This window comes from Falco punctatus (assembly GCF_963210335.1).
Source record: "Falco punctatus genome assembly, chromosome: 13".
NCBI lineage: Eukaryota > Metazoa > Chordata > Aves > Falconiformes > Falconidae > Falco > Falco punctatus.
The window spans coordinates 1,243,430-1,270,145 of record NC_137593.1 but is presented as its reverse complement, the minus strand read 5'-3'; the positions used below and the strand labels follow the sequence as shown (position 1 = coordinate 1,270,145).

General features: G+C 41.6%; 1 protein-coding gene across 1 annotated transcript in view; it reads right to left on the bottom strand.

The window, feature by feature from the left end:
• The window catches only part of ARHGEF26 (Rho guanine nucleotide exchange factor 26), a 66,467-nt gene extending 41,042 nt beyond the window's left edge, over positions 1-25,425 (bottom strand). The window contains exons 1-5 of the mRNA XM_080410189.1: positions 22,157-25,425; positions 20,626-20,665; positions 18,521-18,666; positions 12,626-12,682; positions 8,781-8,941 (exon numbers count right to left, since the gene is read on the bottom strand). Coding sequence (XP_080266315.1) covers positions 8,781-8,941; positions 12,626-12,682; positions 18,521-18,666; positions 20,626-20,665; positions 22,157-23,137 — 1,385 coding nt within the window. The 5' untranslated portion in view covers positions 23,138-25,425. The remainder of the gene's footprint in view (positions 1-8,780; positions 8,942-12,625; positions 12,683-18,520; positions 18,667-20,625; positions 20,666-22,156) is intronic.
• Between the last annotated feature and the right edge of the window lie 1,291 nt (positions 25,426-26,716).

Here is a 26,716-nt window from a genome sequence, read left to right as displayed (position 1 = left end):
TAATGGAGGAGGCGGGAAAACTCCAGGCACCACCAGCACCAAAACTACCCCTTTTACATCAGAGTGCAAAAAATAAAAGGATACAAATAAACTCTACTATGCTGGTCCTACAGCAGCCCTCTACAACAGAGGGGGCTGTTACGACTCTTTGGGTTAAACTCACAGTTTTAAGGCCATTCATCTAGAATACGGTTTCAATCCTTGTTTCAAACAGTATTTAATCTCAAAATGAGTTATTTTTATTTGATGCCAAAACTATCTGTTGCTGGATAACACAAACCATCTTAAGTCACTGGTGAGGGAAGGCAGGGGGGTTGGGTGGTTAACGTTAAAAACAGTCATTTAGAAGACAATTAGGTAGAGAAGTATCAGTTCTTAGGCTGAGGACCTCAGCTAGAGAAAGAAGTATCTCCAAAAGTACTTGAGACAGAAGTAAAGGAAAAACTGACCACGAAATCCTAACGACTGGCAGAAGAGTTCTGAAAAGTAATCTAATCAGAAGAGGAAAGGTTCTAAGGGGACCTGACGGTGAGTCTCTCCTTGGAAGAATCTGGGACACTGAGTTACATACCATCTGTGCTGCATTTCCACAGGAAGATAAATTGACAGTACAGCGCTTCAGTCATATTTTTTTCAGGAAGGACACAAAGACAATTAATTTGTCAACATAATTTTGGCAGTAATACAACACATGAAGAATACAGAGAGGACAGCATGCAGATTAAGTTTTGAATACAAGTATAGATAGGCTAGAAAAAACATCACCTCTTTCTGGAGAATTCTAGTAAAACAAGTAAGATTCTAATGGCCACTATTCAATAATACTGTTTCTGTAAATTTAAAATAGAAATTGAGTTACCTTTCAGCTGACAAACACCATTGATGTCATTCAGCAACCACAATTAAAATTCAGTAAAAATGCACACCCACCATCATGCAGCTGAGATGGCACAGCAACTGTACCACTGTAACCAGCATCTCACAGCCTCGGGTGCTTTGCAGTTTCTTTTACTGAACCCTTTCCCCCTGAAATATACACTATTCCGCAACATTTGCTGTCAGTCCAGTTCAGGCGAGAAGGAAACAGAATCATGTTTTGCAGGAAAAAAAGGAACCAGAGACAGCATTACACAGCACAGACTGCCAAGGCCTCAAGAGAAAACCAGAGTAGCACAGAGAACAGCCAAGTGGTTCACAGAGCAGCCAGTATCCTGTGCCTTTTCAGGTGAGCTCAACCCCACCACAACAGTTTAAATCAACCCCTACCACAGACGAGGGTTGAGCAGGACTGTTCTTAGTTCTTTCCTCACCTGGCATGCAAATGCTTGAGAATATTGCCATCGTATTATTTCAGAGAAGTTAAGGGGAAAAAAGAATGCACTGAAAAACGACCTTGATTTACTGCAGAAAAGTCTTGAGTAAAACTCATCAGAAGAATGGGTTCCCCCTACCCTTCAGGCAGTACTGCAGTTTGTGATGAGAGGACCTTCATCTGTGGCTTGTGATCTGGGCAAACAGTAGTCATTTAGGTTTTGATTACGTGGCAAAAAGAGCTGATCAATACAGGATACATCTACACTGCCAAGTAAGAAAATCCTAAAATCCAAACAAGATACTTAATCTAATACTTCATCATGTAATCTCTTTCAGAAACAATGCCCTGAAGGGTCTACTCAGAGCAAAGCAGGAGATGGCAGCTCCAGGGATCTGGAAAACACTGGCAATTTGGTTGTTTTTTGTTTTTTTTTTTTTTTCTTTTAAACATAATCCAGCTACATATTGTCTATTTTAATTAGCAAAGTAAGTTAAGACAATCATCAACATGATCTGAAGTTCTCCTTAAAAAGATCACACCAGCTAGTATAATTTTAAATGGATTAAACCGTGCCTATACAAAGCTTGACAAACTTTTCAAGATCTGCTGGGTAGAACACCATGGAGGCAAGGTGCTAGAGAGAAACAAAACCATGGTTACACAGTCAGCATGTAAATGACACTGCAAATGACTCCTGGGACACAGAAGATTTTCTGAAGAAATACAAGTTTTATGCAACTAATGTTTAAACTTCATATATCCGGCATGGGGGATATAACTGCATAAATGCAGTTTAAGTTTTATGTTTATGTTGGTGTTTCTTGAAGATACTGTACAGTCCGCGTGACAAAGTAAAGCAAGTTTATTCTAGCTTCTAGTCCCATCTAGCTTTAATAGCTGGCTTCAGGCTGAAGCTAAACCCATTGGTAACAGAGACACAACTGCAAATGCCCTCCGCCAACACTTTCTGCGCCATACACAGCGTTACTGAAGACTCTCAGACAGCCTCTCCAAAAGCCATTTTTTACAACACCTCTGAGCAGGCGTGAAGGCAAAGATAAAGATGCCTGAGCAGAGACTGTGAAATCTAACACACGCTATATTTAATTTCACGGAGGGTCACACAAGTCTGAGACAAGCAAACTGTGAATAGATTCAGTTTTCTTTGCGATTAGCTGGCATTCCTACAGAGGGGCATCTGAAATGGAAAACACTGACAGCTTGAGCAGGACTCTACACAGGACAGAGGGGAACGTACAGAAAAACACTTCTGTCCACTATTCTAAACCAGTGTTTTAATATAACACTAACTGTTTCAGAAAATCTTTTCAGAGTTAAACCCATCCCTATTGGCAACCCCCCACGGCTCACTATCAGCAGTATCTTCGGCTGAGAAACTCTTCCATAGGTGCTAGCCAAAAAACCACTTCCCTGCTTTGGTCACCACTGTGGCTGCAGGTGACACATCAGAGCTGCAGGAGAGGAAAGCTCTGGGATCAAAGTCTGGGTTACCAGGAAGGGCAGCGCAGCAGCAGAGGGAAGAACAGGCTCACAAACAGTGTCATCATTCTCCAGTCACTGTGGCAGAGTCACTGTCCAATTATCTTCCTGTTGCATCCTCCTCCTACACGTAGCAACAGCTGGCAACAGTTCAGTCTATTTGTACAGCACGAAAATACACGTGAAGGTGATGCATGCAGATCTCTGAGTTCAGGGTATTCTTTTCAGTATGTTTAAGTGAATAAGCTTACTCTATTTTCTGGGAAACTGTATTTTCTTCAAGGGCACTTTTTGTATAGGTAATTGCCAGGTATTTACTAAATTAAGTATTACACAATGCATATATGTATATGTACAAAAATTTCTAGACTTGTTCAAAAAAAAGAAACCATTCTTTCTCTTAAGTTCTGTTCACACAAGGAAATGAATGGAGGGAAGTATGATTCTGTTCAGATTTGTTGTTCCTGAGTGTTGAAGTCATATCTAATCTTGTCTCCAATAAGGAAGCTAAACTATAAAAGAACAATCACTGGGTCAGGAATGCAAGTACCAGCTGCGTATTATTTTAAAGCTGCGGTCTACCAACACTGCTAGTCATTTGCAAAGACACAGTGCAAGTCAACTCAGAGTTATTTCAGCTGCCAGAAGAACCCTCTGAACAAGTACCTCCTAGATATTCAAGCCAAAGAGTTCTGATGTCAGAATGAACCATGAAGGAAGCAATCTGAGGAAACAAGGATAAATGCACTGTCTCAAGTCATCAATATGATGCAAATCCATAAACGTGTTCTATGGGCACATAAATTTAAAGAAAAAATACAGTATTTTGCACTCACTGCTCTACAATACTTCCTCCAGAATCCCTGGAATCTCCTGACAATCAAAAAAGGCCCCATCAGTAGTAAAAGCAGATTATTCAGCTAGGCTGGGAGAAAAGCAAAAACCACAAATGATAAATGTAGCCATGCTCTGCAACACCTCAAGAACCCAAGCATCACCTGTGGTCAAGTGCTCACCAACATCTGCCATGGGTACCAGTGCTCACCAGCATCAGCTTCTGCACAGAGCCACAGACACCCCACATCCTGCTTCCACATCATTTGGGAGGATTTTCCCCCCCTCTTGTTCCCATTACTCTGTCCAACATAACCAACGTCACCCAGACTTACTGATAAGGAAGCTGCTTATCCGTGTCACAATGTCCCAGTATGAACATCTTTGAAAGGGCAGAGAAATTCTCCCCCAGAATATACCTCAGTGCCACTTCACCAACACAGTAACCACACACAGCTGGGTGCCCTCAAGACATTACTCAGCTTTCTTCAAAAACTGCTGATGGCCACAACTGGGACAAAACACAGAACACAGACTAAGATTATCAGTCTAGACCAAACAGGAAAAAAGGATGTTAATGATTTATACCACTGTCACCTGGAGATCAAATTGGTGATCTGTAACTTAGGAATAATTCTCTTTCATTGTAGTTCACCTGAATCACCCAGGGTCTACTCACTGTATTTAAGTTTTTATTTTTACTTTTTTTTTGTTTTATGTGGGTTTGGGGTTGGGTGGTGGTGGCGTTTGCAATCTTCTAAAGAAAGTGAGCAACAGAACTCTGCATTCTCTAAAAGTAATCTATTTAATGTCTAGTTAACTGATTCAATACACACACTCCTTAAATAAACACTACGACTGTATTTTCCTATGGAAAAAGATGAAGCTGGATCATTGAAGGTATGCTGGGAAGAGGTGAAACATGAACCTGATTTACAAAACAGTCCTAGGAGAAAGCTTACCTGGCTCCTAACTTATATTCACACATACAAAATTAAATTGAAGATACTCAGATAAGATGTTAACCTACCTCACAAACCCACACAAGCTTCATTACCAAAGTCAAGACACAGAGTTTAAAAAGTCAGACCTGTCAAAACATTTTTTGTTCCTGCCTTTCCCTGCTAATCTTGTGATACTCTGTAAGCTTTTTGCCTTTCGCTGACCTAATGGCAGAGAGAAACAATGCTAAAGCTTTCCTTTCTCCTATAAATTTGCTGATTTGACCCGTCAGACCAATTGTTCTTCAAGGCATTTCACTAATTTCCCTGTAACTCCCCTTTCCCAAGCCAAGCTCTTGGGAAACTGACCTCTTTTGCACCGCGTACTGAGACTGGAGAGTTTTTCTCACTAGTAAGATAGATTGCACAGTATTCTCAGACTACACAAGCACAGCATACAACTTTTACTGCTGAATAAGCTGGCCTATGGCATCCTCCATCACATCTCTAACAGCTTGCACTGACTCAGGTTGCAATTTGTGGGATTTTGTGTTCTATCAGTTATGAATTCCCCTATTACACATACAGGCAAATCCGCAATAAAAACCTTAAGCTTTCTGAAGCCACCTTACAAGACATTTTCATAAACAAACACATTGTATGCTGCACAAATTATTCAGATCAACTCTTCTGTGTTACAGACATTCCAATAAGCTCCCAAAAGCAGAGGCTGTCTTTGCTGTCTGTACTCTGCTTCTCACAAAGGCAGCTTTGTTCCATCAGAAATGGCCTTGTCATGCATCAGAAGCATATCTTGGCATTTCTAGAGAGTTTCCATTAAACATGTTCCAAGTCAAAGTTCCTAGATATAAGCTTTAAGCAATTTTGACTAAAGATAGTATTTTTATCAGTTCATGTTCCTCAGCTCACCAAACCTTTGTCTGAGCAACCAAAACCACTGATAAAAATATGTTTGAGTACAAGTGTGGTTAAGTAAAGGAAAGGTTGCCTAAAATACAGCATAACGGAACAGATCTTCAACTTTATTGCAAATTTATAACAAAAGCTTGAAAATGGGAAGCAATAGTTTGGAGATACCAAGAAAAAGGCTTCTGTTTTAAAATCACTTTCGTTATTTACACAAATGAGGTTGTGAAAAGCAGCACAAAGTTTTGTTATAGTTTAACGGTATTGCATAACTCGGGAAATAAAGTATGTTTTCATTTAAGCTTAAAAAGGAGTTACAAATTCTGGTTTTACTCCAAGCTATAAAACCCCCAAGTTCTTAAACCGTTAAGACCTCCCAGACAAGAAAGAATTAAGATTATAATTTTAGGATAGTGTAGTATTTTTCCATTCTCCCACCACGCCCCCATCCCACTTCCTCTGAAGACTGTTAATCAAAAGGGTTGTAAGAATTCCCCTAAAAATATTGCTTCCCCCACCTCCATCTCTGCTTTAAATATTTTAAGTAAGAAATTTAAAAGTGGATTTAAGTGACTTGGAAGGCTTATTCAACACAAGGAAAAAACAAAGGAAAAAAACCAAACACACATCTGTTCACACAGCTATTACTAGTATGGTCAGCTGTATCTCAGAGAAACAATCCAAAGGAAAGGCAACATCTGCTCACCAATTAAACCTTTGATTTCTATTAAGCCATCTAAAAAAGATGGCAATCACCCTCTAATATATGACGTTCCTGTGACATCAATGTTTGTCTAACAAAAAACAGGCTCATGACACTTTTACAGTTCACATTTTGTCTAAGGAGAAGACTGTAAAAAGGACTATTCCTTGAAAATAAGGTCTTTGTTAACCTGCACTCACTGAGAACACTACTGTCACACCACTCTTTCCTGCAGTAGCTGTGGATTCAGACAACATCCAACTTCTGGCAAAAGACCTCAACTATGAGAGAGAGAAACAAAAGGGAACAGGGAGATGGAGAAATGATTGTACACCCAGTAAGTCCAAATATACACACCTGTTCTGTATCTCCTAAATTAGGTATGCGCTTGACACCATACATTAGACACTCTCACATGTATGCTCCATGAAACTAAATCTTACTACTGCATAAACTTCAGAAGACAAAGTCAAACTGCTGCACAAAGAGGTAAAATTCCACAGACTCCATGGGGTTTCAGAGCAATAGAAGCAAGAAAGGCCATTACCATGACTGTGAACATAAAACTTGAAAAGTTCCACAAAGTTAAATACAGGTTTAACGCTAAAGAATTCAGAACATCACAATTTCTACAAGAAGGAAACAAAGGGAACAAAAAAAAAAAAAAAAAAAAAAGCTGAAAAGGTAGGAAGGTCTGGCTCCAGAAACATTCCCAGACTGAAAGATTCCTTAGCCAACCATTAGCCCCATTTCTGAAACGATGCTAGTATTTTTCTGTTCCACAGGTAAAGAGAGAGGCATTTAAAGCTGTACAGTGCTATAGTTATGATCAATCAGTATCTTAACTAGGCCATCTGCAACCTTTAGCCATTGTGCTTGAATTCAAACTGGAAATAAGGTCTATGAAAAGAAGCATTGACATTTTTATTTTTTAGTTATGTAGACCCCAGTAATTCACCTGCTGTTACTACTATTAGCCAGGCTAAATAATGTACAAATTGAAACAAAGCAAAGCCTCATTAAACAACTGTTTGAAGTATTCATACCCTGCAGTACACCATGAGTGCACATACATATGCATGTCCTGTATTAAATAATCCTGGCAGTAATTACCAACAATCATACAACAGACTTTTCAGTGTTTGTATCATGCAAGATCTGACATTTCCTTTTTGTAGTGTGCCCATTTTTCTTGTTATTGACTTTGTACCAAAGGAACTTATATAATAAAAACAATAAAAAGAGCACAGCAGATCATCTTCTTTTTAACAGAAATACATGTCTCTGGTGTCAGGTGCTATGGTGTGCACAGCACTGTTCATAAACAGCAAAATGCCTACGCTGTTTACATAAAAGATACAGTCACACAGTATGCTGCACATTGAGTCCTCAGTAGAAAGTAAACAGTGATTCAACTGATTAAGGAAAACACTGGCAAGAGTCAGTTCTTAAGGGCAAGTATGAAACTCTTGCTCAATCCTTAGCAGTTCAGTAAGGGCAGACCAAGTTTAATTCAACAGACTGTAAAGACTAGGTACAAATGCTTAATGTATCAACACTGAGCTTTGGAGCTATTTAGATTTGAAGGACGCTTATTTCCACTAAAATACACTATGTTCTTTCCTTACCAATTTTCAGAGAAACTAATAACAAGCCTACCCCATTAAATGGGGCTCCAACATAGTGGCAGGGTGAGTCTGTCAAACTTATGCGGCATGTCCACATGGTCGTACTCTCCATCTTCAAACTAGCACGACAGTTTTGGAAGAAATGGTTACCACTAAAATGGTTACTTGAGATTCCAATAAAAAACTTGCTTTTATGTTCAAACAGGTATTAAAATAACCTGACATCTCCAGTTCAGCCTACCTGCAAGCTCTCCTTACTAAATCATACAGGCAGAAAAATAAACAACTTTAAAAATGCAGTGCTCTAGCAAGAAAAGCTAAGATTTTTCCAAATAACAGCAAGATGCCTCAGAGAACAAGAGTGTAGGTAAGGCACAGCTTGAGTCTGCAAATACTACCATATATCTTAGCCAGCACTAACCAAAGTTCTACTATTTAAGGAGCTGTCTGTGAGGTATGTAAGGAAAATATAATCCAAATAAACAGGAGCTTACTCATATTACAACAGAATCTATGGTCAGCAAAATAAAACCTTAGCTGTTTGTAGTATATGAAATGATTCTTTAGCACTGCAGAGCACATACTTTGGTGCTCTCAAAGAACAGAGAACCAATTTCCATTCTGATTTATTTACAGCTTATAAAAAACTAAGACACTGCATATTAATATGTGCAGCATTTGATTTCTCTTCTTAAATTGTCAGGCCTAAATTTATGCTGAATTTGCTACTTTGCAGCTGTTCCTTTGATGTGTGGTAACACTAAAGACATTATTCTGTACGCTACATTTCATTACTTGTTTGAAATATTTTTTGACTAGCAGTAATCAGATATAATTTTAAAAAGTAAACAATTTAAATCTAAATTTTAGATTTTATTTCTAATCTAAAATGTGTACTTTCTTTAAATGTAGAAATGCATTGCTACACTTACTTTTTGCTTGCTTCATAAACATCCGTGATATTGGAGAAAAGGTGATGGCTCTCTGTTTTGGTCATCGTAAGGCTCAGTTCCCTGGAATTTTTAAACATCCGGATGAGAATCTCCAAGCTCAGCAAATAAGAATGCTCAGAAGATATCACTTCAAATATTGCCTGTAAAGCAGAGGGGGAAAGAAAAGACTTACTATTGACTACACTTTCTTTTTTTTTTTAAAAAAAAAAAAAGGAAAATGTGGAGGTGGTGTGCAAAGAAAAGTTATTGGATATAAGCTAGAGATTATACCATAAATATTCATTTCTATGATAGTTGCATCATTTACTTAGAAATAAGTTATTTAATACAACGAAAAAAATTAAGTGTCTATATTAGACTTTTCAATGCAAGCACAAACAGAGAGTTTGAAAACAAAAAAACAGCTGTGATCACTCCCCATTCATACTCCTGAAAAGGTGGGTTTTGCGTTTGTTTTTTTTAGCTAAAAAAACCACAAACATATCGGTTTTTCTGTGGTCCAGTTGGAAGCTTTGTATCAGTCATACTACTGTTCACCAGCCAGTATTTGCTTTTGCTCTTTTTAAGCAGAAGCTGCTGCATTATTTACTTGAAAGTGTTCCTGGGTAACAGAACTCTGCTTACTCAAGCATCTGCCAAAAAGCAAAACCCTTCGCAAAATTCAGGTTTTAGTCTTGTATCAGCAGCGATATCTTAGTTACTTTCAAAACATCAAGTTAGGAGCAGGCAGATGAGAAGCTGAGCTATCTGCAACAGGGACAGGAGCCTAGAGGCAGAGCAGACAGGAGGGGGTAACAGCCACAATCCCCTTTAGTGATTAGCGACCAGACACCAGCCAGGCAGCCCTCCAGTACATTCCCTCACCTCCCACAAACAACTTCTGCTTTATCACCCTACCACTTTCTAAGTAGCCACTGTAACTTCCATCAGCAGGCTGACATACAAAGCAAACTTTTAACGGATTTTGGACTTTGAAATCCACATCTTTGTTCCATTGGAAATTGTCATCTCTCAAATAGAAACCATTTCAGCTTTTAGACAGCTTTTGCCTCCCTAGGCTTTATTTGTTGTTAATCTAACAGAGTTCTTGTATGTATATACATGGAAAAAAGTAAACAGTTTTCGTGAACCCTTCTGTCACAAGCTCCACACCAAGTCACATTTGTCATCAGTGCCACATTCCAGGCATTACTAGCACAGAATAATACCACCAGCAGAAGTAATACAGCTTTCTTCTCAATATAGCTAATGGCAATACTTGTGCATATAGTTTCATTAGCTACTTGCAACGAACTTCCCTAAGCATTCTCAAACCAAAGGAGAAATAGATACTTTAAATGCTGCAGTGCACAAGTTAAGTATTTGGAAAGGCTGATGCCCATGGCTCTGCATATACAGAGAGAAACAGAGAGAGTGTCTTGCAGCTGACAGGCTGCAGGAAGAGTTCACTGAGATGGGCTGACGTATGTGCTTCAGAGGAACCCTGCTCCTCCAGGGACAGGTATAAAGGCAAGGGCGACTACAGGCAGGTTGAAGGTGGTCTCCCTGGATATTGCCAGCTGCGACAAACTGTACCGGGAGCGGGGTGGGGGGAGAGCAAAATATTCTGCTGGAAGTATTTGCTCCTAAGATTTCTTAAAACAGTTCAAGCCTAGTGAATTCTGGTGGTGTTAAGGTAAGTTTTTCATTAAATACAATTTCCCTTGGGTATCCTGAGACTCAGTGTTCCCAGACTCTGCTTTCAAAATTACTCTTGCTCTTCTAAAAAAGTCTTCTTCAAAGAACTGAGATTTTAATAATGAAATAATAAGTTCTGGATTTCTTAGAACCTGCTTTAGCTGAAGCCTTCAAGATTTATGCAGTCCAAAGACAACTGCACTCCACAGAAAGCCTACAGGACCATTATATGTACAAGGAAATGAAGTCTAATGTACTTATCAGTAGCCTCTGTCTTATTACCTACCAAGATCCCTTCAGCTTTTTAGGTAAGAGACACAGCAGCAGATAGGTTACAGCTACAACATGTTATTCACAGGAGTGAGTACTGCTGTGCAAGAAGATGCACAAACGTGATGCTTAAAATGACATTACATTGCCTGCTTGCCAACTCCCATCAGCCTCAAGAATCTAGAGCACATATACATAAATCAGCCAAACTCTGGTGGCAAATCTACATCCTGCTTGGCTAACAGAGTGCAGAAAGGTACCTAAAATGGGCATTCTGGCCTCTGCCCAGCAGTTAAGTTTCCAGTCTTCAGTCCAATATATATTTAGACAAAGATGCACATCCATCCATCTCACTAATGTGTTCTGAAAGATGGGATGTGCATGACTGTATGACATTGACATTTAATCAAGGTAGAAAGCAAACAAATTATTTTTCTACAGTGACTATATTACAATGGCAAAAATAATCTAATAGGGTATAAAAAGCAATTTAAAGAATAAATAATGAATAATTGATAAAAGGCAATTTAAAAGAAATACAACAAAAGCACGAGTTGGTAATACAGCTAGGAATATTTATTTAGGCTCTCTCTGCAGGAACAGGCCTCTAACATTCAAATAAAAAACCCTCAGGCTTGAAAACATTTTTTTGGTAACATTAAAAACTTTTCATTTAAAAGGCATCTAAAGAACTTGTTCTCTTTGACAGGATGTAAATATGACTCCCAGAAACATAGACTTAAGGCTCCTAAAGGATATGACTGAAAGAAATGCTTTTGTGTCTTAAAGCTTCCCAGCAGGAGGAGACAGAAAAGCAGAACACATGGCCTGAACAGCTGCACAGCCCCAAAAGATAAGCAAAGAACTGGAACATGATAAAAGACCCCCCAAACCATTGTACAAATCTCACATATGCAATACAAGATGTTTCTGTATTTCACATATGAACACAATAGCTGTAGGTCATGCAGCTAAATTAATATTTGAGGCTTGCTATACACATACAGAAAACCCCAGTCAGGTCTCACTCAGCTACACTCACTGAGGTATGTCCTGAAGATAATGAAACAACCACGTCAGGTAATGCTACAGTGTTTCTACTGAAAAAAACTTGGGTTTTTTTCCCTATTGAAGGACATACCTCAAGAACTGCAGGTATACAGTTGGCTAGGTCAGGCTATTCTTTTCAACACCTCTCATTCATTTGAAATAGACCCTGTAAGTAAGGAAGGAGGGTAAAGCAGATAAAGGGGACAAAAGGAGCAAAGAGGAAGTGGATAAAGAGGACAAAAGGAACAAAGGGGAAAGAGACAGAGAGAGAAAAGGTAACTACATCAGTAATTGCTGCTGTTGTCTGTACTGTTGACAGCATGGATGCACCTACTCCATTTCAGAATGAAAGGAAAAAGGTTAGTTACACCAGCTACACAGTGCTCGCAGGTTCAAATTTGTTCATAGGATTAGTTACAACTAAGAGGCACTGTAAAAAGCTGTTAATTCTTCCTCACTGCCTTTAAAAATGTGCCACCTCCTACCCTCTGTGAATACAAGGTTAATTTTACACCTTCCCCAGCACAGCATGCAGCAGTGCCTGCCTGCCGCTACTGAGTAGCCGCCAACCATGCTACATCTGCTGGAGTGAGCGTACCTAGGCAAGAGCTGCAGCGGGTTGGTAGGAGACCTGTGGCAGGGGGTCATGCACATCAGCAATAGACAGGTTTTGTTTATTTATTCTCCCTGAGGAAAGACGGCACTTCACTCTAGGACAGAAAACAGCCCGATGAACTTGCCTTCTTATCAACAAATAGAGTATTTAATCAGGCATGCAGTGCGCCCCTAAACAAGCAACGAAGAAGAATGTTACTTTAAAGGAGTACCTCCTGTCTTTTTCTTTCTTCCTGGCTGATCACTTCAGATAATCCATTCTTCTTCACCTAAAAAATAAATTAATTTTTTAACATGTTTTGTAGAAAAATGTGATTTTTATATATACATATATGCAGGACTATCAAAATATTGCCCTAAGAACGCAGCTGAAGAATCTATTCATTTCAGAAAGACAGCAGTGAACTAGCAGAAATGAAATAATTTTTAAAAGTTAATAACATCTGTCATTTGACTTACCAAAAGAAGTAAATTTATTTCATTAAAAACTATCCCAAGACACAAACACAGAACTACTGCAGCAAAAGCACGCACAGCTGAATCACGGTGACCCTGTACAACCTCCTTGGATTTCACACACACACACAGAAGCATGAAAACTACTTTCTCTTTTTAAGTTAGGTTTCTTGAGTGACACATGTACATCACAAGGTTTGTTTTCCGACTTGCCCTGGATAATCTTAGTGCCTTCATTTGTTAAACACCTAAAGGCATAGACAAACTACGTAGACAGGTAGATTGTTGGCCAAAAAATTATTCTGGAGGAGCTCCAGCTTTACTATAAACAACATGGCAAAGTCCTGAGTAAATACCCCAGTATTTCTATCCTCAACCCTACAATGACACCTCTCCCCACCCAGCACCCTACAGCCAAATCAGCCAAGACAAGTTTGCCCCAGCCCTCCGTATGCAACCATCATGAACCCCAGCTGTAGCCATTTTCCACGAAACCTAACAGATGCACTTTCATGCTCCCATTTCTCTTTCAGTCTTCCCCAAAAGCTCCCAATGCACTATCATCAGCAGCTTTCTCTTCTTACTCCACTTGTTCCCTGGAATTTTAAAGGATTTATTATTCCTCATTTTATGCCTGCCTACGAGGCACCACAAATCTGAATAGGAGGCTCAACAGTCAAGATGGCACAACGTTAACAAGTGCCACACTTTGGTTTGCATGCACACCGAAGTATACACATGCATGTATATACTTGCAAAAATAACAAATATTCCAGTGCGCGAGCAATTGTTCTTGTGAACTTAATTGAACTTGTGAACTTAAGCTACAGATCCCTCACCACAAACATACACTTCTGAATACCAAGCAAGAATTAAAGTACCTTTCAATCAACAACCTGAAAGCTTTAAAGCACTCACTAGGAAGCACAATGTCACTTTTTTCTGGGTGCAGTGGAAGACTTTTCTAAAAATATGCCAACACAGGAAATACCTATGAACATATCCAAGAGATTTCAATGCTTCCTGTTAACAGAGCAACTGCAAATTTCCAGTGAGGTCACTGCGGCAACCACTGTATTAATGTTCAAAAAGTGTAGCTGTGTTTTGTGATCATTATTCTGTCATATATGGATGTGTACATAAAAGTATACAAATAAATTAATTGCATAAGCAAATGGCTCAACCTTATATTCTTAATCAATGGCAACGCTTCCAAAGAGGCCCAAATATGGAGACTATTTCTGGCGCACAGTGAAAGAAAATTCAATTCCTATTCCAAAATGTTTTAGCTGAAATAGCCTAAAAATCATATTTATCATACTATGCAAACAAAAAGTTAATATAAGCTTAAGAACATAACCAGAAAGAAGAGGCCCAACACTACAGCTACTACCGCTGACTTACTGTCCCACTGGACTTTTTCCAACTCACTTATGACTGATTCAGCCGCAGAGACGAGGAGGAAAAGATGAAAAGAACAACAGGTTAACTCTGTGGTTAAGTACAAGACATTCCTCCAAATACAGAGGTGCTGGATGGGGGTAACTCACCAGAAATATTTCTCTGACAAATATAGGAAGCAGCTGCACCATAAACAATTTTAACATAAGCCCTCTGATAATGGGAGAGAAATAGGAGCTAAAGCAAAGATTAGCCCTGAAGATCCTCGACAATAAAACCAGGTAGCTTTTGTATGATACCACAGAGAAGAGGCAGTCATGGAAAGGTGACAGTGCGAGTGACTTGGTAAAGCAACTTAGAGCAGCTTTTTAAATGAATAAGAAAAACCACAGCTGCACTTTTCCCAAGCCAGAGAAAGAGATGATCAGAAAAATGAAACACAAGATGACCAAAGCTTGGAAAGAGTTTCAGGTTAGAGAAACAGCAGTTGAGAGAACATGCAAAATCTTGATGCAGCGCTACACAAACACATTGAACCTACTGGGTATGAGATCAAATACATCAATAATGCTAAGAATTACCCATGCTATGGGACATTGTTTCCAGTGTAGATCTCAAGAATATTTGTAAGAATCATAGCAGCATTGACAGTAGTAATGAAAAGTAAACATGCTTCGTATCTCCAGGCTGTATGGTAAGGACCTCGAAAAACACACATTTAAGTTCAAAGTCCACCAGTCGGACACAGCGGTCAAACCCTGCAGCATGTTTCCCAGGGAGGTGGTGAGGTCTCCACCCATGGAAATGTTAACAACCTGGACACAGTCAGACAACTTGCTCCAGCCAACTCTCCTGAAGCAGGGGTCTGGACAAGATCTCAAGGGGTCCCTTCCAACCTAACCGATGCTGTGATTCTTTGAATGCACAGTAACACACATTGTCACTATCCATACCATACCACCTGAATGCTGCATTTGTTGGAAAGTAAATACATTTAATATAGTGCACAAGTTAGTATCACTGCCTATGATTTGCTGGAAATCTTCACAATTATCGAAAGATACTTTTCAAATATATTTGGAAATATTGGTTATTCTCCCTAAATTAAACTTTTAAATTAACAGATGAAGGTTGCAAGGAACAGAGATAGTAGATAAGGTAGCTCTTTACCTAGTCACCTGCTTCACTACTGCTAGCTGTCTAATCTGCAACAGGAAGAAGGTTCAAGAGAAGAATTTGAAAGGAACTCGACTTAAACAGCACCCCATTTCAGAGTCTGTATATGTTCTCTGAAAAGCTCAATCTTACTTTCACATGGGTGCATACACTGCAGGAAGAGAGAAACATGTTTTTATTATTATCATAAAGGATTCAACAACTCTATACATGAAGGTTTCACTACTCCCCTCAAATGGCAAGTCTGGTCAGAACTGACTGCATCAGCGATCAAGCCTGTATGGCCAAAGAAACATCCTGCAGAAAGAGCAGATTCATTCTGCTGCATCCCCCCTCTATTTCCTAGCACAGTCACTGCTAACAAATACCATAAATGTATTATTCTCCTTCTTTCCTAACATATGTTGAAACCAAATACTTTGACATTTTCCAGCGGACCTCCTGTTACAATTCCACACTCGCTTTTTAATACACACTGACAGCATGTAATTTTTCCAGGGAGTTATAAACAGAGACACTACAAGATTCAGATTCCCATATTTTGTTTTCACAGTCTACTACCTTTTCCCATATACTCCCCACCTCCATCCTTGTAAATCAAGTAAAGACACTGACCAAGTCTGCTGTGCTGGAAATCGTGAAGAACAAGCTGGTTTGTATAACTGTAAGCATGGCATAGGCATGGCTCTCTTACTGAAATGATCTTTGTACTATTTTGGTCTCACAACAAATCAGTGTTTTTGAAATTATTATTATTACTGAATAGCATTCCTCCCAAAATACCTCAGCTGTTGAACATTTAACTGCTGGTTTGCCTAAAGGCAGAAAAAAACCCTGACTTCATTATAAACAATTTTTTTTTGCAGCATTAAGCAAATAAACTACATTTAATGTACTTTCTTTGTTGAAAAAAAAATTAAAGCTAATCTTTTCAAAACCACATTGTCTTGCCTGCTTCATAATTATTGAATCAAAGAGGGATTCCTATTTCAATACCTTAAACAGCAAAAGGTCATCAACACCTGTAAGACAGCTCTTCTAAACAGACAACATAAGTAGCCTTAGAAGATATTGCTGAGGCTTAATAACTAATCTATACAGGATATACAAAGCCAATGGCCCCAACTGTTGAATATTCTAGGTGATCGTAGAATCATTGAATCATTCAGGTTGAAAAAGACCTTTAAGATGATCCGAGTCCAACCATTAACCCAGTGCTGATGTCACGTAACACTCCTATGCTGCATACAGAGATGAAGTTCTGCAACATTCTGCAAGTTACATAAACAAAAACCAACAAAACCCCAAACCCTTCATTTTAGGGATATCCCTCTAGAAGCCACAGAAATGATCAAAGGATAATAAAATTAACCACAGATTTATTTACAGTTCCTTTAGTCTCAAAATCATGCACATGATGAAAGCCTGTTGAAATATCAACCAGTATCATTGATTTACTAGCAGGGAAGCTAGCAAGATTACATTACTGATTAAAACAGCTGAATTCTACATTGTTTAACAACGCTACTAAGAAAAAGCCACTGCGGATGCTTCACGGACTGTGCTATGGGTAGCAGAATACCACAATCTGAATACTCGGCTTTTTAAAAATGGTTTCCATTAATACATGCAGTCAAATCAACCTAGAGTAGTAAGGTACGTAGTAAGGTACGTAGTAAGGTACGTAGTAAGGTACGTAGTAAGGTACGTAGTAAGGTACGTAGTAAGGTACGTAGTAAGGTACGTAGTAAGGTACGTAGTAAGGTACGTAGTAAGGTACGTAGTAAGGTACGTAGTAAGGTACGTAGTAAGGTACGTAGTAAGGTACGTAGTAAGGTACGTAGTAAGGTACGTAGTAAGGTACGTAGTAAGGTACGTAGTAAGGTACGTAGTAAGGTACGTAGTAAGGTACGTAGTAAGGTACGTAGTAAGGTACGTAGTAAGGTACGTAGTAAGGTACGTAGTAAGGTACGTAGTAAGGTACGTAGTAAGGTACGTAGTAAGGTACGTAGTAAGGTACGTAGTAAGGTGAAGTTCTGTCTTTGCCAAATAAAGGACCCTAAACTGGACCCTCTCAATTGTATTGATTGTTATGCAAAACAAAGACCAGTAATTGATCAGGACTTCCATGTCCCTCTCATGAAATGAAAAACAATGTTTAGCAAAAAAAGCAAAACCCAACCAACCAAACACAAACAAACAAACTAGCCAAACAGGACTAAATCCTGTTCAAGGTTTAGTCCACACAAATTTATTGAATGGTACCACAAAGCACAGTTTTCGCTCCGAGTTTACACACTGTTAGGATTTCAACCTGTCTTTTCAGGCTGGCAGCACCTCATTCAGAACAGCCAGATACAGTAACATGCATTGGCGTAAACCGTAACTCTTCTGAGGACCTCCATCAGCACAGCTGCCAGCACCCTGTGCAGGTAAGGCCTAAGCAACCACCTCCAGTGATTGTGGAAAGTACAAAGTTAGGGTCTTAAATTCAATGCACATACAAAAGAGACATGCTTGATTTTTTTTTTCCCAGCATAGTTGAAAAAGAAAAAAAAGTATCTTAAAGCATAAAATTGTGAAATATTAATTCCTTTGCATTTCAAAGTTGCATTTGATTTCACCTTAAACTACACTGATTTTTTTATTATTATTATTATTTTGGTGATTTCAAATCACATACTCTGTTGTGTGGCCACACGAGCCTACAAACACACTTGCACTAGAAAAAGGAAGGTGTCAGTATAACCAGGGAAACAGATTCTGGCAGGAGCATCAGTCTATACCTACTAAAATTGACTGAGAAGACATGATTTATGCTTTCTTTAAGCTGTTATGAGTTACCTTACATGAAACCTGAACAAAAGCTAAATTGAGACCTCTGGATTTGTATTATTAATATTTGAATAGTTGCAAACTTGTAAAAAAAAAAAATTGAGACATCTTTTATTTTGGAAGGGAAAAAGGAGATGACAAACTTCAGCCAAAAATTCCAGTAGCAAATAAAAAGACCTGCTTCAATACATTCTTAGATACTCTGTCTTTGTCTGGCTATATGATGATCAAATACTCACAACAGACAGCTGACTCCATGTTGATCTCAGGGGCTTACAGTGAAAAACAATCTTTTCATCCAACTTCTGCTCTCGGGGCTCAGACTCTTCATCGGAATCTATGTCCAGAGCTTTTTCTTTATAGTTCTGATATAATACAGCATTTTCTATAAAACAACAATAGTATGTCAGTAATTGCTAGAAAGTTTGTTTAGCTGCTTTCATAAAATTGTAAGTAACACTTAAACAATGCAAAAACCCAAAATGTCAATGTGCTGTTCACAAACTCCGAGACAAAGATAGTATCTTATTTAGGATGGACAATGGTGCAGTACAGTAACAATGGATCACTGTACCACTACCAAAAGATCCACACTGACTGAATTAAATAACAGATGTGTTCTTTGTAAAAAAAAAAAAAACAACAACCAGAAAACAGTTTTTTCTTCCTTGGTTTGCTGCACAATGTTTCAAAATTAGCCAGCAATTTAAAAACTGAACAAGCGTGTTGAGCAGAGTCACTAACCTGGAGGTCTAGCTATTTTAATCTACAAGTCCACTACCCATGCCAACTTTCATTCCATCAGCTTTAAGTACCATCTTTGCACTTCACTAAGGAAATGATACAAATTTCAAAATTTTGAGGTCAGAACTATTCCAAATAGAAACTTCAAAGGTTGCTTGAGTAAACATGAGGCCTATGAACCTTAAGACAAAATACACTCGTTGTATCAGTAGTGCCAGCATTCATTCAGTATCATCAACGGCAACGAAGTGCAGGTGTGGAGCACACCCTTTCCATTTCCCAATCTCCTTGACCACACACTCTTCTCAAAAGCAACCAGAAAAGGACAGAGAAATTCAAGACCAGAACAACCTAACAGGCAGATCAAGCTGTTAAGAAAGCAAGCTCTAAAAGGTACTTTAGAGATGGGCCAGGCTTTGGACAATATCCAGTCCTCCCCTACCAGATAAAAGGGAAAGAAGTGAACAGTCTGGATGCTCCACACACAGGTGCAACTCCTGAGGTCTGATGCTGGACTGGGTAGGTATGTTCCACCTCTCAGACCACACAGCCCTCACCTGAGTATTATACAACATCTGGCCTTTTGTATTTGTCCTCTGGAACAGGTCTACACAGCATATACGCTTTTAAGGCCAGAAATATGTACAGCAACTGAATTCTGAGAGGCATTACAGAGAAAGGTACTAGCTGGGATCAGTTCAAGATAGAAAGGAGACATTGAAAGAGAATCTAGAAAACGTCATCAGGAGACAGTGTGAGAGAAGATGAAAGTAAGATAGAGAGCAATGCAAATGGAGCAAAGTAGAAAAGTCTTGAAAATAGAAGTAAGAGGAAAAGGAAGGTAACACAGCAGCTGATACGACCTTAAGGAGGCATTAAGCAGAGAAAAGCCAAGAGAGTAGCAGTTGCTAGAATTAAACTTCCATGGACTAATGGAGTCGTAGCCAGGAAAGATTTTTTTTCTTGTTGAAATATTGCGAATAGCAGCAAACTTGGCAAAGCCCAGAATTAACGAGTAACATTAACAGTGTTTTTCTGACACTTAAAACTTGAAGCCTAGGTAGCAAGAAAAGGATTACGAATTCACAGAACACACCCCAGCACCCCTGCCTTATGAGGAAAAGGGAGAAACACGTGAACCATAAACTCTGAGAACAGCAATCTGGGCATCTGCTTGCAAGCGATGACCCCAAACCCATAAACTGATCCACAAAAGTTACATCTTGCACCTAGGGAGTCACAGGGAATATGCAGGAAGGCAGTCCCAACAGGAGGAAGAAGCCTCATCATGTAATTCTACAGAACTGTTAGGGCCAAGACAGAAACACTGATCAATTAATCTTTTAGGAAGGAATGGAATTTAAATTGAAAAGAAGCCCTTCAAACAAAACCCCATTTTTAGCCTGCCATTTTGTATTCTTTAAAACATTCCCTGAAGTATGTCTAGTGCTAAAACTATGGTTCCATGGTTTAGACAGTGTACTGAAAAACAAGGCACTTAAGTCTTTGACTACATATGAAAGAAGCGTGCAAAATAATCTTGGAGTTCATCTCTCTTGTGATTGAGCAGATTATCAAGTCTGTACAGAAAAGGGCTTACCTTCCCCATCAAATGTCCCTTGTCCTTTCAGCATTTTCTTCTGATAATTTTAACAAGAAAGAGATATATACACATTAAAAGAATGCAAAACAATCAATGGTAACAAGAACTTCTGTTTTGATACTTAGGCACCACATTAGCAGGCCCTAATCTATAAACTTCTGGTGTTGGACAAGTATTCATGAAAACAATGGTTTCACCACAGAAAGTGAAAAGCTACTCTAGCTTTCCTTCTCTCACACGCTGTTTATACATACTTGTCCCCAATGCTTCTCTTATGTTTCAAAAGCATAGTACACTAGCTTTACAAGAGTTCAGTGAATTTGCAACTCATTCCACTGTCACTGGACTTTCCTATGAGGACAGAAGGTACACAACTGAGTGGCTCTTCTCACACACTTTGCAAAGAGCAACCACATTAAGTATTTTATAAACTAATGTTTTGAGACCAAAACAAAACTTTGAAGCAAAACAGATGTTTTGGTGCAACAGGTCATATGGTCTAAGAAGTCTGTTTTAAAAAAATGCTACTAGCAAAAAGGGGGTTGTGTGTAAAGCCAGGACAACATCACATGCTCCTATTTTAAACAAAACATACTGTTAAAGACTACTACCAAAACCAAATCACATCACCACCTCCCTACTCTGCAGCAGTCCACAATTTGATTGATTACTATTTTGCCACTTACAGCGTTTTCACAAAAGCTGCCATAACCATAATTTTTAATTTGGTTGAAAACTGATAATTATTCTAATAGCTAGAGCATTACCCTTAGCCTCGAGCACTTTATTACACAATTCCAAACTCTGCAGAAATCTACCAATATATTTTTCAAAAAGTACCAGATTATATTAAAAAAGAAATACAATATTACAATAAGATATGTTCAAGTAAAAGTATTTTCAGTAAGTCTTTATAATTTAATACATTAACATTCAATATAAATCTACTGCTCCTAAGAGATTACAACCAAGAATTAAAAACAGGCATTCTGCTTTTACTTGCAGTCATTAAAATCAAGCTACAAATAAACATACCTAGTGGCCGCTATCAGTTTAAAAAACACATTCTGATTTTTAAAAATACTAACGTCCCAGAGGAGCAAGGGTGAAAGTTCATTTTTTCTGTCCATCTGCCTACCTTCGCAGGTAGCCTTTACTAGGTCAAAGTCTTTTTTCCCCATGTTTACTACTTTCTGGGGAAAAGTTTTAGAACATCACTTGATTGTGGAAGAGAACCTCGATGTGTTGGGGAATCCTGCAGGAAACGCAAGCAGGAGGCTGCCATCAACACATTTTTGAGCTGCCTGGATTTCAACAGAGCCCTGTCCCTGAAGCCTCCACCACTTCACTTTGAAAACAACATTTGTAAGTGATCTGCGAGACTCACCAATAACTATGAGAAGTTCTGCGGTAGCTAGAAGCAGACTGGAAGGACTCCAGCATCTATGGAAAACCTAGAGACTGCAAATCACCGCCAGTGTCGCCTACACCACTCAAAATCAACGTGTCTCCGTTCAGCACCACTTACCTTCATCCTGCCCAGGCTTGAAAATTTCTCTTTATCCTCAACAACCGCTTTAAGTATGGGCTGGGACATTCGGTTTTTTTTCTTAAAATTGGAAGAGCCGTCGAAGTCCACGCCGCTCACCACGGCTCTGCGGTAGGACGTCGAGCGCAGGCCGCGCCTCAGGGTCCCCGGGCTGTCCAGGTCTCCCTCGGCTTCTTCCTCCGCATCGGCCGCCAACGGCGCGCTGAGGCTCTCCACCATGCTGCGCACCTTCAGCACCCTCCTGCTTGCCTCCGTGCTCTGGCCGCTGCCCTTGCTCGTCACCTTTATCTCGGAGGCCAGGCTCCTGGGGATGATCTGCTGCGTGCCCACCCTGCGGGCGGCCGGACTGTCGGTGCTCAGGACGGCGGGCGGGCCCGCGGCGGCCGCGGCGGGCGGCGGGGAGGTCGCAGGGGACCCCGGCGGCGGCCGGCCCGGCGCTCGGGGGAGCCGGTTGCACTGCGAGGTTGCGCTGCCAGCGGGCGAGAGCTGCGGGCTGCCCGTGAGAGCGGTCTGCTCCCGCTGCGGGGCCAGTGCCGGCTGCCCGGGGACCCTCAGGGGATGATGGCCCGGCGGGCTGCCCGGCGAGGTGACGGCGCCGTTGGCGCTAACGCCGACCGGAGCGTCAGAGGCCGGAGCGAGCGCCGGGGAGGGCGGCTCAGGGGAGACCGCTTCGCGGGCCGGAGGCCGCACCTTCCCGTTGGACACGGAACCCATGGCGGGGCCCCTCCGCGGCGCTCCGCCGCCCGGGCAGGTGCTGACGGTACCGGCCGGCTGAGTCACGGTGAAGCAGCTGCACCTGTCCCCCACGGGGAAGTCGGTGTAGAGCACCCCGCTGGGGCTCTGGTACGACTGCGGCCGGGCTTTGCTCCAGGCGCGGGGCTGCGGCCGGGGGGTCGCCCTCCTCCTCCAGCGCGGCGCCGCCTCGTCGCCGCAGAGATCCGCCTCGCCCGCCCCATCCATCGCCCGCTCCGCGGGGCGCCGCCAGCTCCCCCTGCCCGCCGCACGCCAGAAGGGACGCGAACGCCCTCGGGGAGAGGCTGCTCCCCCCTGCCAGGAGCCCGCCCTGGGCCGCCCGGCCGCGGGGAGCGCGGGGCCCGAGCCCGTTCCCGCTCTCGGCAGCGGCCCGGCCCGGCCCTCACCTCACGGCAGCGCCCGCCGGGGGCGGGGGGACACGGCCGCCTCCCCGCCCCACCTGCGGCCCGGCTGCGGCGGAGGGCGGCGCGCCTTCCCCCACTGCCTTCTGCCAGCCCCCGCCGCCGGGCCCCTCCCCGGGCCTGCCTTGCCCTGCTCCCCCGGGCCTGCCCTCCCTGCTCCCCAGGCCGAGCGCGGGCCAGCGCCACGCAGGTGGCGGGCGGCGGGACGGGAGCAGCGAGCGCCGCCAGCTGAACTCACTTAGCGCTGCCCAAGGCGGGCGGGCCGTGCGCGGGGCGTACAGCTGTGCGCGGGCGCCTGGGGCCTGGCTGCAGCCCAACAGCGACAGCCCCGGGCCGTGGCTGCGGGGACGCAGTGGTGCCGGCACACCAGGAAAATGCTGCATCTGCGCCAGGAGCCGTGCCCCCCCAGGCCATGCCCCTGTGCCACCCCCACGGCGCCCACCCGGGCAGGGGCTGGCGCGAGCCCGCGGCGCCGTGCGCTGCTCCGGCCTTAGAGAAGGCGTTGGAGCACCTAACAAACAAGTGGTGGGAGAAAGCTGGGAAAAGGAGCAGCTTTTTGTTAAGAAAACAGGACATAAACCGTGAACCTGCTCGGAACTCCAACAGGTTACACCACCCTGAAAAAACGGTGTCGGTAAAAACATAGAAACTTAACTGTAACTTTGGTACATCATAGAACATAATTAAAGGAGAACCAACTAGGTTTTGAAAAGCAAAGCAAAGCCAAGAGCATGCTTCATGCTTTTGCACGGGTCCCTGTGCATGGTGCCACCCTGCTGCCAGTCCTGCAGCCCAGCCAAGGCTGCTGCCACCCACACCACAGGGCCCGGCGCTGAGAGCCTCAGCGGCAGAGTCCCCAGCATAAATAGCACAGATAATTTTTCTATTACACTTAGTAATAATTCCAGCGTGCCCTTACTTCGCTATCTGCTTCTCTGTGGTTAAAATTGTCTCTGCTTCTGTTGGGGAAAAAATAAGGATCCCTATGTTTTAAAAGCTACCTTGTGACAGTATGTAGAACATTTAGCATGAGTAATTATTTAGCTCCGCTACTAAATGTCACATCAGATACGAATGTAAAATATAGTTTAGAATGCTTCCCTAGTATCAAATTGCAAACCTGCATTATTTGTCAGGCTTCCTTCAAATGCATGAAAGATCAAATCTAGGTATGGTTTCTGTTCCTGTGCAATGTACCCAGTCCAGATGGCAGGACAGAAACACCTGGAACAGTTGAAGAGTCCAGGCCCTGCTTTCACAGCTTGGGGCACTCTGCAATCCAGAGGTTTGGAGATGGGAGGATAAGGCACATACCTATTTCCCTTAATCTTGGCCTTCACTCTCAGGTTTTCTGCCACTGAAATCAGTGGTTGAAACACGCAGGTCATTTACACCTAAGTGACCATCAGGAAATGGCCAAGCAGCTGGGAGCTGTTGAAGCTTTGTTAGGCGGAACTGGTTTCCTCGCACCTGGCTGAGAGGGCACTTTGCTTTCATTACCTGCAAGATGCAAACTTGATTTCTCCACAGATTTCAACTGAAAAAGAGTAATACAAAAAGCTTTGATGTACAGACTGGGCCAGCAACACCCTGGCAATGGCAGGTGCCTGGCTGGGGGAGCCCTGCCAGCTAGTAACCGCTCCAGGGGCTTTCTTCAGGGCTGTAGACACCAGCTAGGGGGTTTGTCAGGGGGTTCTGGGGGGGTGCAGAGCTGGCCCTGCTCTATGCATCTGTGACACAGGTGTTCCTGAATGAGTGATGAGAGCTCTGTCCTCTGGGTATTAGAAACACAGGTTTAGAAAACTGGTCCAGCCGCTATGGTTGGCAGAAAGAGGGGGGCAGGGAGGGATGTCGCCCCTCTGAGCGCGTGTTTAACCAAAAACCCCACCAGGTTTCTACTTGGCAGATGCCAAATCTTGGACTGCTACTTAGGAAGTTTGAAAGCCGAGGTGATGATCATCTTTGTTACAAGAAAGGAATTAAATTAGAAAAGAGAACTGTAACAAAGAGAAGGGCTATCATCAGGCTTGATGGCAAACTATTGCAAAGGCTAAGTGATTCCTGCCCCGCCCCCCGCCCCCCAAAAAAAAAAACAAAAAAAAACATACCCATGAGTACAGAAGCGGAGGAGAAAGGGCCAGGTAGCCTCACATGGGCTATAATGTGCTCTGGTGCATCAGCACATGCCTAACTTCAAGAGTGCTAATGTTCTGACTTGAGTTCAACAAAATAACTTGCTGATTGAAAGATGGGTATCTGCTTAAACTCCTGGCTAAACTTGAAAGGAGAAGGGCTGGAAAAAATATTGTTAGATTTTTAATTGTTCTTTCCAAACTTGGAAGAGTTCATGTATCACTGAATCAGAAAAAAATAGATTATAAGTGCTCTATTACCTTTTTAAAGATATTAAACCATACTATTTACATTTTGCATATATGTAAAAATACTACAAGCACAGAAGGAGAAGCCACAGGTGTAACCTAAAATGCTAGTTCAGTTGACACTTAGGATTTCACAGCCTTGTGCATTAATTATAAATAAAATTCACACAGAGGATTATTCCTAAAATTATCTCTCAGCTTTCCACATGAAATTGCCAAGGAATTGGATATAGTTGCAGCATATTACTTAACTCGTAAATCCTAATTATTAATAACTGAGGTAATCAGCTTTTACAAGATTATTCTCTTACACATACTTATTAACTATGATGCAATTGCAAAAATAATTTTGGTTTCTGGACAGCCACCTCAGTGTTCAATTTCAGACACGGTAAAAAAGAAATAAACCCCTTACAATAAGATTGCCATCATAAGAAAAGTAAAATCAACTATATCATTTAAGAGAGAAAAATAAATTTAAATGTAGTTATTAACACCTCATACAAAGCAAGGTCTCAGTATAAAATCACTGAGGTACTTTTTTAGAAAAGAAAAAACCTTAAATTAGCTAAGTACCGGCAGGGAGAGCGTGCCTTTCTACAGGGCCCGTTACAGACAGAGCAGTTGCTTGCCAAGGGTAAAACCTGGAACGCTGTACACCCCGTCATGTCGAGAGCAGACATCTGCCAGCAAAGCTCTCAGCCGTGTCTTCACAGCCATCGGGTTAATCCAGTTAGTGACCTTGAACATTTTCTAGGGAAAATTTTAAGCAAACCCACCATTTGCTAGCAAGTACAACATACCTAAAAGCTAGTGTTGTAAATCTATACCAAACCAGAAAGCGTTTCTATACCTGCTTGCCACTAAACATTCCTTGATAGCCAGAAGACTATGTTTATCATAACGAGTATGAGACAGAGATTAGCAGACATGTGCAGATATTTTCAGTGGTGAATGTGGTTATTCCCTGAAAATCTACCAAGGGAAATGGAGGATTATTCATC